Source organism: Neovison vison, chromosome 7 (genome assembly GCF_020171115.1).
Source record: "Neovison vison isolate M4711 chromosome 7, ASM_NN_V1, whole genome shotgun sequence".
NCBI lineage: Eukaryota > Metazoa > Chordata > Mammalia > Carnivora > Mustelidae > Neogale > Neogale vison.
The window spans coordinates 135117260-135130366 of NC_058097.1; the positions used below are offsets into that span (position 1 = coordinate 135117260).

A 13107-nucleotide genomic window follows, 5' to 3' on the forward strand; every position below is an offset into this window, starting at 1 on the left:
ACATAGTTTTAAACAAACACAAAATGCCAATCCAGAATATAAAATAATTTGTTATAAACCTCTATGGTAATTTTCATTTTTTTCCTGGAAATAGTTGACTAATTGTTGACTCACTGAGAGGTAGCTACAGAAAAATGACCAGTTATTAAAACTTACTTTTAATACTTCTCCAGCCTTTTCAAAGCTCTTTAGACAAGGGTGTTGCATAGATGTTTACATGTAGAATGTCATATTCCCTCAAAATTGTTGAGAAAATTACCATTTGAGAGCAAAATGTTCATTTGAATGTTAATTTACTGGAAAAGGTAGTTTGCAGGTCAACAATTTCAACAGGATTTTGATACACTTTAATAGCATTGTCAAGAACCTAGGTGAAGATGTGGAAAACACGAATGTAAAATTTTTAGCCAAAGCATAATTGAGAAGGAAACATGTCAGAATATTGGGTTGATGGGGCGCCAGGGTGGCTCAGTGGGTTAAAGCTTCTGCCTTCAGCTCATGTCTTGATCTCAGGGTCCTGGGATAGAGCCCCGCATCGGGGTCCCTGGTCAGTGAAAAGCCTGCTTCTCCCTCTCCTTCTCCCCCTGCTTGTGTTCCCTCTCTCACTATGTCTCTCTCTGTCAAATAAATAAAATCTTAAAAAAAATTATTTATTTATTTATTTGTCAAAGAAAGAGAGAGCGAATGCACAAGAAGAGGGAGCGGCAGGCAGAGTGAGGAGCAGGCTGTCTGCGGAGTGACGATCCGGCTCACGGCTCCATCCCAGGACCCCGTGATCGTCACCTGAACTGAAGGCACCCACTGAGCGGGCTGATCCACTCGGGTGCCCCAAGACGTGCATTCTTAATATGACCTACACAATCCAGCAGGCCTCCCCCTTCTCCACGTTTATGTTGTAATCACCTTCCATTTCCAATCCAACCACGCTGAGCTACTATTGAATTCTCATATGTACACTACGCTCCCCTTTGCTGCATCAGTTCTCATGCTGTTTTTTACTTCTGTATGGGTGTCTTTATTTTTGAGTGCCTTGTACTTTTACCCTCAAAATCTCAGTTCACTTTTCACTTAATCATGGCAACCTTCCTGACCTTATTTGGTTTTCATTTCCTGTTACACATGCTCATGCTCTGTATTTCTTATTCACAGCATTGATCATTTTAGAATTTACGTTTGATTATGTAGCTATGTGATTCGTGTCTGTTTTCCCTACTAGAATATAACAATCCTAGGAATAGACATTCTCTGTTTTTCATTCATGATTGAACTCCTGGTGCCTTGGGATATGTGCATATCAAATACATATTTATATATGTATTGAATGACTAATGTAAGTGGAACTTACTACGGAAGCACAGAGGAGAACATTCAGAGAAAGGATGTGATATTGTGACCCCAAGGCAATAAATTATTTTTATATAGTGCTTGCATATTTTGGACTGGGTTTACTTTTCACAAAAGTTCCAAGAACTAGGATTACTATATCATATAGATTATATTAATTTTACAAATAAGAACATTTATCCTTAATTTTATAGAAAAGGACAGTTAACTAGCTCAAGATGAATAGTTATTAAGTAGTAGATTTAAGATAAGAAACCATGTATTTAAGATTTTAGGAAAATTGCCATGCACTTGTTATACCCAGATGTTATATTCTTTTATAACTTGCTTCAAATGGCATATGTTCTTATGATGTTCTTTGGGACTGCATTAGTTCAGTCTTCTCTAACAAAATACTGTAGACCAAGTGGCTAAGAGAACATATATTTCAGTTTTGGAGGCTGGGAAGTTTAGGATCAAGGCGCCAACAGATTTGGTGTCTGATGAGAGCCCTTTTCCAGGTTTGCTATTTCCTGACATGGCGTCTACAGAGAGTTGTGGCCTCTTCCTCTTCTTATAAGGACACTAATCCTGCAATGGGGGCCCGACTCTCATGATCTTATCTAAACACAGTTACCTCCCCAAAACTCCCAAATACTATGACATTAGATTTCTTGCTTTCCCTCCCTCCCTCTCTCCCTCCCTTCTTTCCATCCTCCCTCCCTCCCTTCTTTCCTCTTTCTTTCTTTCTCTTTCCTACTTCCTTCCCTCCTTTCTTTCTCTTCCTTCCTTTTCCTTTCTTCCTCCATCCTCCTTCCTGTCTTCCTTCCTTCTCCTTTCCTTTCCTTTCTTTTCCTCCTCCTCCTCCTCCTCTCTCTCTCTCTCTCTTTCCTTTTTTTTTTTCGACATTAGATTTCATATGAACTTGGGGAGGTGCAGACATTCAGCCCATAAAAAGGAGTAAGCTAAGTTTTATTTGTTTATACTTATCTAAAATATATTTGTGATTTTAAAATTGCATGTGGAACTCTCAGTTTATTATGTTCTAGAGTCCTTGACAGGTAGGCTTCTAAACGTGGAAGTAATACTGCCATCTAGTGACAACAGACTTGAATGAAGTTGGTAGAGTAGAGTAGCAGTTAAGAGCTCTAGGAATGGTGACCTGAATCAGTCACAGAGTGGACCTGGCATAACGTGGGGCGGTCCTTTCTTTTTAGTGAACATTTGAGGTAGCTGATTCTTACAGTGGTCATGCGCTAATAGGGACTAAGTAAAACAAAGGCTCTTCCCTGTAGGATGTCACCCACATAGTAAGTAGATCACGGGGTATCCTATGACTGCACCACTTGACTGGGACCTGTCTCCAAGTTCCTTACTTTCCCCATTGCTTCAGAATGAGGGAGTTTTGTACTCTGATAACCTAATAAAGAGAAATTCTCATCTTAGTTGAGAAACTAAGCATCTTCCAGAACAAGCATACATGAGGAAATGAGTCTTTGGTAAGACTTCCGGGTAGATTTTACAGCATCGTTTAGGAAGAAGTGGAATGCCAAGATAAACTCCATCTTTCCTAAGGGGACACTTAAAGCCACTCTGAATTAGATTACTATGTGATTTAATGTAAGCACAACAATAAAACACTTCCAGGCATGCAATAAATGGTTAGAAAATTAACAATAGGAGAATTTTCTTTAAATCATTGAACTAGAAAAGAAAATTGGGTAATTTATTTGTATCTCTTAAGTCCTACACTTATACGAGAGATTTTTGCTGATACATTTTAAATGAATTATTGTTCAGGTACATTAAAATTGCCGATAAAATTATCATCTAAAATCCCCTGAGCTAAAATTTTCTTATCATGGGCAGATGCCAGATCAAAGAAATCACAATTATTCTATTTCTCTGGAGGCCTAGATAACAAAAACCCATCACTCTGAAATGATAATAGCTTTGCTGCATAAAGTGAGAATATTATATTTAGTATTTTTTAAGATAGTCTAGAGGGGATTATTTCTATTTGTCTACTTACTAGTATATTCATTGCAATATATCCCTAAGGTTTTCTAACTCATGGAGTAGAAATAGCCTAATTGGAAATATTAATTACTTTTTATATAAGTCAATGAAAATTATTGCTTTCCTGACATGACTTATTACCCCATCTCCCCTTCAGGAGCAATACTTCATGTGCTGACAACTAACATTTTGTAACAGAGTTGCTATTTTGCCAGAGGTTAAGCTGGAACTCTCAGGAGAGTGAATAATTTTAAGATAAGAAAAGCATCTGACTTATATGTATTTCTTAGTCAATATCCTTAAACTAAAGTACTTTTATGTTTATTTTAGGACAAGAGGACAGATAAGACCCCATCTCTTGTTTTCATGTGATACACTATTTATATGAAGAATGTAGGTAGGAATAGACAATAGCAGATGACAATTTAGCAAGAGTTTGATTTTGAATTAGTTGCCAGAAAGTATAGCCTCCACATTGTGGGTTTTGATTCTTTGGAAAAGAAAATATCACATAATGTGGTCGTGATTATCTTTGTATGGGACACTTCTGATTGGGAGCCCTCCTAGGTTTGGGTCACGGAAGAACACTAGAGGCGCAGTGCTCAAGGTAAAACCTGCAAGACGGGTAGAGTCAGTAGGGTGAAGAGCTGAAAGGCAGGCAGGCAGTGGTTTGGAAGGAGGTTGTGTAGTCAGGGTGTTCTAGAGAGAACACAAATGAAAAAACTTTATTTGAAATTGAAATTGAAAAGAGGATTCAAGGGCACCAGTGTGGGGGTCTGGAGGGCCCTGGCTACTCACAATGGTCTAGTGGGGGGCCCAACAAAAAATTGACTTCACGCCAGAAAAATGTACTCAGGTGTTTATAACACTAGTAGAAATGAGGGAAGACTAAGTTTTATGGCAGTGCAGAGCAGAAAGAGACCCGTTTCTTTTTGGGGTTTTTGGTGAGGGAAGAAGACAGTTGTTCAAGATTCTCAGAGAAGTTGGGATTTTGGCATGGTCCTTCAAAAAGAAGCAGAGTGAGGTCTGCAGCGAGCCTGTAGTCTGTCTTTGCCTTGACAGTGTTTTGACTCTTGCCTTATTTGTTCAGCTAGGATTGTGTCTAAGCAGAGCCTCCGCATCTGTTCTTAACCTCAACTGCAGCCTTATCCTTTTACCTGTGTGTCGGACGCTTCTGGCTTACCTTCGAGGATCCCAGAAGGTAAGAACGAACAATCCTGTTCATAGATTCTAGGATCAAAACCAAGTGGAACAGCAGCAAGTTAGTACTACTTAGTTTTCATGGTCTGACCTTCTAATAGACTGACTTCTGGCATCTGCTGTCATCTACCAGTTGATTGTAAAGACCGTGTCACCTGCCAAGATGATCAGTGAGTTATTATGCAATGCTAGATAGAGGCAGTTGGTAATAGAAATGGCTATTAATAGTGTTATCAGACATGGTGCTAAGCACTCCACTGAGGTAGGTGTGAATCCTCACGATGATTCTGTGGGTCTTGTAGATGAACTGAGGCACAGAGATGTTAAAGAACTTGACCAATGTCATGAGACTAGCAAAATGGCAGAGTTAAGATCAGTCCCACTTCTGAGATTTTGCCTCAATGAGATCCTGTGTTCTCAATTATTTAAGACCAGGTGAGCAACCTAGAAGCTAGAGCTCTGTGCACTTGGAGTAAAATATACAGTGACTACTGGTGTTGGTGGCAATTTATCTCCTTTTCAAACACATGCATGTTTTAAGCTGTGTAATAGTCTCGGAGATGTCTTGGTTAAGATGTGATGTCATGTGTGATGTTGTAAAATGAAGTAAAGCACTTTGGAAATTAAAACTCAACAAAATATTTTTTTTGTCTTTGGTTGTCCTTGTGCGTGTGTGTTTCTTTTCTCTGTTGAAATAATAAGGCACTGCAGAATTAATACTGATATTCTAAAAGAAGTTTTTTGTATGAGGTCACTTGGATGTTCTATGTGGTCCATATGAGTGGATTTACTGCAGTAAAACTTCTCAAACTTTTCAGTAATTATATTTAGAAACTCTACTTTTAATGCAGTAATTTGTGAAAATAACTCTTTCTCTAGGTTGCCTACTATTGTAAAATGCTAGGTTCTGATTCCTATGGCTAGCTATTGGCTTGGTGTGAAGAAAGAGAAGATAAACGGCAGGAAAAGTGCCCACCTAAGTCTCTCAGTATTTAAATAAGTCTTAAAGAGTGGTCCCCTGATGTGAAACATAGGTATTCAAAGATGCTTGACATTTTATTTCTTTATAAGATCAAGAAGGCATTTAAACCCATAGATGGAATTGCTTCATTTAAAAATCACCTTAGTTTTTGACTACAGAAGGAAATCATCTATATTGTACAACTCAAACATTCCAGAAATAAGTAATCAGTGAGAGTTTCTCTTAATACTGTGCTAAAACAACCACAGATTATGGATTTGGGGAAAGGCCTTCAGATTTGCATAGAATGCCATTAATTTTAAACAACATAGGACTATAGTATAGTTTATGTGTTATCCTTCTTTTACCTAGCCATATATATGACACATATTTCCATATAAATAACAAGTCTTCTCACATTCTCTGTAATGGTTTAGGTGTTCCACTGATTAGATATATCACAATTATCTCACCAAGTTTTAATTCCTAAGCCTCTGTCATATTTCTAAAACTTTGACATCATGAACAATGCTCTAGAGAAAAACTTTGTACACATATCTTATCCCCTGCTTCATTTTCACCACACGGAATTTTATTTAGGTTCCAAGCAGGAGAACCAGAAGATTGTTGGATAAAAGCCGAACATTCCATATAACCTGTGGTGTGACTATCTGCATTTTTTCAGGTGAGAAAACCAAAAGAGGTGAAAATGCTACCTTTGAACACATGTTATGAATGGCATTTTTGTGGCTCTGCAAATTATTTGCTGTCACCAACTTGTGATCGTCTCATTCCATATCTTAATTTTCTCTGCCACGTGTTTAAAGAGAGTTGCCAATGGTACTACAGAAAATGAGCTTGTCTTACACATTATAGATATAGTTTTCACATTACAATATATGAGAGCTGGCCTTCAAGCTTTTAAGAATGGTTTTTTATAAGTAAATACTTTCATTTAGAAAGACTAAAAGAAACCAATGTTTTTAAGTTTTAAAAATAAAGATATGATAGGACTTCAAATGCATACAAAAAAGAATGTGAAATGTACATTCATAGAATGTAATCCCATTTAGAAGTATATTTGATAAATATTTCTTTGATATTAATTCTTGGTATTAAATGTCAAATGTTCAATTCCAAGTTAAAATATCAAGCAAGAGTCTTTTGGTTTTTTAAAAGAGTCATTTTAAAATAAGTTTTTATCCTGAATATTTATGTGATATTTTTCAAATTTTGGAACGGCAGGTGATAAACACATTAATTAAGTATATGGAATTTGGAAACAAGGTTGTGTAGGATCTATCCCCAACTGCCTTTCTAGCTTATTGTGTGACATAAGGTCTCTGGTCTTTGATTTGTTGTTGCTTTAATCATAAAATGATTGACAGCATGATATCGCCCATAAGAAGTTTTTAGGATGGAATTTTTTATAATTTACAAACTCAGGGGTTAATTATCTCAGTGGCATAGCACCTGACATTTTCCTCTAGTCATGATTTGACAGGACAGAGCTGTTTTGACACCAGGGACATTTGGTCTGGATATGTTTATATGGCTACTTTGAATCAGGCAGATCTTTGTGCAGCCACTACTGAGAGGTCATTAAGCTCTTCACTTTTAAAAAGTTCCCAGGTATTGTTGAAACAGGCATCTGCACTGTTTTGTCCCTGGACATTTTATTGGTGGGTCCCGCAGGAGATGGAGAGAGGCTCGGGTGGGATCAGGACTCCATACCATTCAAGAGGCTGGGGATGGAGTAAGAGTCCAGAATGAGATGAGGACCGAGTGTGTGGCCAGGGTCAGGGCTGGGTTAGAACAGAGGGAGTGAAAGGTCAGGAAAGCGGGAGGGTCTGGGAATGTGGACACATTTGTAACTTGGTTTGTGCTACACTGTAGCTGTGTCCAAATATTCTGGTTCCACTGGAGAACAACCAAAAGACTGAGATCCTGTAGAGTCTTGCCATGAATGAACATGCATTCCACACAGTTTCATTCTGCCACTCACTAGTTGTCTGACCTTAGCTGGGTGGCCTCTTCTGACCTTCTATGACAAAGGGATGTTTCTACCCACTTCATTGTTTTATTGAGAGAATTCAATCAGAAAAATCTACTCAAAATGTCCAGCCTGGCTTTCTCTTTGCTGCCCCAAATTAGAAGCTCCAATTTCTTTTGACCTGGAAGTCCTTTAAAGAAAGGACTTTCTCTTAAGGGTATATCTCAAACAACTGATACCTAGGGCTTTTTTTTTTTTTTTTTTTTTTTTTCCAGGAGAATTCAGAAGAAGCCACAAACATGTAGTTAACATATAAACCTTTGATTTAAAATGAAGGGATTTTTTTTTTTAACTTAAACATTTTAGACATGCTAAAGCTAGAGGACACAGACTGTTCTTCTTAAATAATCTTTCATGCCTGTGCCATAGTCGAATCCCTCCTGGACTGCCTCTTAAAAATTTCCTTAGAATTGGGTCCTTGCTTGTTAGTTAACCCCCTTCTAACTTCCTGTCCACTTTTTATGAGACCTTTTCCTTCCTCTAATTTGACTCTGGCAGGAGCTTATCAATCCTTTAACTTTGAAGTTAGTTAGCATTCTAGTCCTTCTCTCACTTCTATTTGTCTTTGTGAGTCCTTCAGAACTCTTGGCATAACTACATCTCATGTGCTAGGTTGGAAAGAACTGTAAAGTTTTCCAGTTTCTCCGCACGTTTTCTGTTGACTAACTCCACGCCCTATATTGGTATGGACTATAATGGTTCACTAGCAAAGTTCAGGTCACTTATCTCATTAAGTCTCCTGTTTCTGTCATTGTCATTTTACAGAGAACTAACCTGAGGTGTTGGTAGCCATGCAGCAAGAAAACCAGATTTCCAATTAATTATCTGTCATCCTTTCTAGTACATTGTAATGTACTGTTAATTCAGACCCTATTTCTCCTACAAGAAGAGGTTGGGAAGGGAGAAGGCATTCTCATCCAATGCACACATTCATTTGCTCCTTCCTTGTCCAGCCTCCTAAGATAATTTTCCTTCTTCTTGACTGTGCCAAAATGAGTTTTTCTTCAACTCTCTTATAATTTCCTAATAATTCCATCCTCTGTGTGAGCTCTGCATTGTTTGAGCTCTCTTTACTCTGCCAGTGTAAGCTGATGATGAAATAATAATTCTTACTTTCCTGAGTTTTTAATCCCAATGAAGTGATTGCCAACACGTTTGCTGTGGGGTTTAGGAAATTTAGGAAATTCTTGAAGTTATGGATTGTGAGAAATTTTAACTGGCTGAAAGTCTTTCAATGAGCCTCTATTTTAGGTTGAAGTGTACAAGACCTATAACAGATTGGAGCTAAAGGAGAGGTAAAAAATTTAGAAAAACTCAAATATCCAGGAGCTATTTAAATAAATAAATACATGACCATATTATCACACACTGGAACATGTTGTTTCCTAACCCTGACATGCTAGTTTTTTAATTCTGGCCTTTGAAAATTCAGTTTCTTTACATGATTTCTTCTTTTTTTTATTTTTATTTTTATTTTTTATTTTTTATAAACATATATTTTTATCCCCAGGGGTACTAATACCCAGGTGTCTGTAATCAAGACTTTTGGGGTCTTTAAACTTTCCCTTTTCAATTTAATATTTTATTGCTCAGGTAGCTGTCAAAGTTTGGACCCTTTGGGAGGTTTGGGAGCGTATATGGAAATCCTATTGATCTGAGCCTCATGTGATTTCGCAGGTGTGCACGTGGCTGCCCATCTGGTAAACGCCCTCAACTTCTCAGTGAACTTCAGCGAGGATTTTGCTGAACTGAATGCGGCGAGATACCGAGATGAGGTGGGTGGTCTCCTTTCACTTGTCGTGAGCCCACTAATAAAGGTCTGTGATTTTCATGGAAAATTTGTACCTTGCTGCTCCTTTTGAGTGCTTTTAAAATGCAGTTGTCAAGTTGAGTTTTGTTCCTTTTCAATAGAAAATACAGGTAATTACTATTTCACAGTATCTCCTGCTGAAAATGGGAGTTCGAGAGTGTTCACTTTTTATATTCTGCAGCGTTCAGATGGGGGCCCCTGAGGCCTGCCTCCTGCTTCCCAGCAGCATTGTCTGGTTTCCATCCAGTGGAGACTGTCCACAGTGTCTTCACGGGCACAAGTTTGTTTTTGTGTTTTGTTTTTTTTTTTATTTTATTTTTTTAATGTTATTTATTTATTTTGTTTTCTGTTTTTTTAATAAGTCAGATGCTGTTCTTGGAGGTGGTGAGTGGGGAGGGCAGAAAAGCGGGTTGACTCTTTGAAGATCTTGAATCATCTGTTTATTTGACTTTAAAAACTCCACTGAGTTTTAGTGTTCCTCTGTTTTGTTTTGTTTTAATCCTTGATACAGGTGAACTTGAGCTGAGTTCTGTAGCATGCAATATCTGACTGAGGGTTGCTTTTCTCCAGGGGGCGGCCCCCATGAGATAAAATTGTATGTGCGGGGAGCTGGGGTACAGCCTAATGAGCACATGTTAGCTCTCTTTCACTCAGCACTTTATCCTGTCCTCAGTCTGCCTTTCCTTCACGCCAAGACTACATCAAAAACTGCTGGGAATGGAGATGGATCTCCTCGCCCTGTTCCGCTAAGTCTGGCAGGGAGTTTGTAAGATTGTTCTCCAACTCCCCTACTCTGTCTTCTCTTCCATGTGTCACTGGAGTTACCGAGGTTAACACTGCTATGATTATGAGCTTGATATCCTTCGTGGAATAGAAGAAAGAGAAAACTAGCAATGAACACAGAAACAAACCGCGAAACCAAAATCGCCAGTAGCCTTTCATAAGTCCTTTGATAAGACTCTAGTATTCTTAAAAACACCAATATGATATAACTGGTCTGGGTTGGGGTCCGGCCTTGATGTTTGTTAAAAGTTCACCAGCTAGTTGGGGTGAGCACCCAGCATTAAGAGCAACTGTGAAAACCAGCTCCTCCAGACGCTCTTCATACAGAATGATTCCAGAACCCAGAACTGGAGACACCACCGTTTCTGTCTCCCACGGGTTCCCCCATTCCTCTATCCCCCTCAGCCCACAGGACGTGGACTTCTTTGTTTCCTATGTTTGCCATGGACCTGCCTCTTTATCTTTCCTTCTTTGCTCCTCTCTCTTTTGTTTTTGTCATCTTGGTTCTTTAAGAACTGAAATGGTTCTCTCATTTTCTTTTTCAAAGATTTTATTTATTTATTTGACAGACAGAGATCACAAGCAGGCAGACAGGCAGGTGGAGAGAGGGAGAGGAGGAAGCAGGCTCCCCGCCGAGCAGAGAGCCCGATGCTGGCCTTTTCCTTATTAGCCTTATTTAGCCTTTTCCTTATTCACAGATGATTAAGTTGTTTTTGAGTTTCTTTTATGAACCACACTCCAATAAATTAATTTTTTATATGCTTCCGCTAGGCAGATTCCTAGAAGTAGAATTTGGTTTCAAAGCTATGTACATTTTTAGTTTTGAAGGACATTGTCTTGTTGTATTTCAAAAAGGCTTCATTAGTTGACACACTTCTACCAAGTTTATCAGAATGCTTATATCCGCCCCTCAATTGTTTTTGTTTTTCTTTAATTTTTGCCAGTCTGACATATGAAAAATAGTAACTCATTGTTTAAATTTTTATTTCCCCTTTCTTTGTTTCCTTCCTTCTTTCTTTCTTTTTTTTTCCTCCCTCTTCTTTATTTTAATAAATGTTTTTGAGCCCTTAGTAGGCATCAGACAGTGTGCTAGAGGAGGATGAAAACATACACACACACACACACACACACACACGCACTGCATGCATAAACAGGTACAGCCTTCCTTGAGTTGTATTTGAGAAAGAAAGATTTGTGCCATGCACCCTGTTGTCCTTTGCTTTGTACTCTCTGTCTTCTCCAGACTTCTAATGACCCAGCCTCTAGCTCCTGGGTGGCACGTTTTTGATGGCCTAGCTGAATCTGCCTCATGCTGTCATCTTCAAAACTGTCTCTTACTTTCACGTTCCATCTCCACTCACAGGCAGTAGTAACTGTTCTGTCTTCTGAGTTCCCAAGGCTATTTGTTCTGGTATCCATATTTCTGGTAATACCACTTTGTTCAGCTCGTTTTGTATTTTCACTAGTTGTTTATATACTAGGTTCCTCTAGGTTAGCCTTGAGTTGTGTCCTAATGGCAGAGGTAGAAGTCATCTGACCCCAGTGGGATGAGGAGCTCTTGCTAGGCAGGTGGCCCTTAGAAAGCCACCCTTTCTGAAGGTGGCTTCTGAAATTATTTCATATGAATGGCTTCCCACTTTGGATACAGGGTGGCCTGATTCCAGAGCAAAGAAGGCCTAGGAAAGAATTTCCAAAGTTGTGCAATACTACGCACCATTAGGATGAAAAACAAATCCACAGATCTCCTGGGGATTGACCTCAGTTTTCCAGAGATAGAAAGGGAGTTGCCTAAGGTCCTTTTCACTATGAAAGATATAGTTTAAAGGACAGATTACACTAGCAATATTACTTTTTACAATTCTGAGTAATAGAAACCTATTCTCTGTATTTGAGTATCATCACTATTTTGCATGGTACTTGAAACATTGTAAGTATTCAGTTAGTATTCTTTGCACTGAATTTATAGTGACAACCCTCCCTGTATATTTTCTCACTTTTGATTTTCACAGTCTCAACATCTTATAGGTGCAGAACATTATAGTCAAAGATACTGAGTTTCAAATGGTCAAAGGGTAGGCTTCAGGCCACTGTTAATAGCTTGTAATTACCCATTAAGATGAAAGTCTACATTTTCTGACTTTTATTCAGTGCTCTTTGTATCTCAGAAGGACAGTCTTCTCTGTGTTGGATTTTTTTTTTTTTTAAGATTTTGTTTATTTGAGAGAGAGTTTGTGCATGAGTATGGGGAAGGCAGAGGGAGAGGGAGAAGCAGACTCCCCACTGAGTGAGGAACCCATTGTGGGACTGGACATGGGGCTCAATCCCAGGACCCTGAGATCATGACGTGAGCTGAAGGCAGACGCTTAACCAATTTAGCCACCCAAGCACCCCTGGGGTAGATATTTTTAATTTTTCAGCTGAGAATTAGGGAATTTCTGAAACTTGCTTATAAGTGACAGAGGCAGGACTCCCCACCCCCACCCCAAATATCCTGGTCCCAGAACCTGTGTTGCATGAAAACATTATGAAACCTGATTGAATTTCTCATTTCCACTGAGAGAATAGTGTCTTAAATGCCTAATGGATCACATACCCAGAAGGTTCCTTGTAGAATTTTACATTGTCAATATTTTGTTTTTCAGTCAATTTTTTTTCCCTTTTTCTCAGGATCCTAGAAAACTTCTCTTCACAACTGGTAAGTTGTTTTTCATTGCTCTTTCTGAAGATTCAGGCAAATCTTTGAGAATAAGCATCATCGAACTACACAGCAATTCAATGTATGTTAAATATAATGTGGAAAATTTGCAATCAGAACAACTCTTACCAAACTTAAGTTGCAATGAAAACAGAGGGGCAAGGCAAATAGTGGGGTTCGAATGAATGAAGAGTAAAAGGAAGTAAACACATTTGCCTTCCATATGTTCTTCCAGTAACAACAGTGCAATGCCATATGGTTAT

At 38.6% G+C, this 13107-nt stretch overlaps 1 protein-coding gene across 1 annotated transcript in view; it reads left to right on the forward strand.

The window, feature by feature from the left end:
- NOX4 (NADPH oxidase 4) overlaps nucleotides 1-13107 on the forward strand; it is a 164994-nt gene that overhangs the window by 21338 nt on the left and 130549 nt on the right. The window contains exons 3-6 of the mRNA XM_044258341.1: nucleotides 4433-4543; nucleotides 6104-6188; nucleotides 9234-9331; nucleotides 12817-12844. Coding sequence (XP_044114276.1) covers nucleotides 4433-4543; nucleotides 6104-6188; nucleotides 9234-9331; nucleotides 12817-12844 — 322 coding nt within the window. The remainder of the gene's footprint in view (nucleotides 1-4432; nucleotides 4544-6103; nucleotides 6189-9233; nucleotides 9332-12816; nucleotides 12845-13107) is intronic.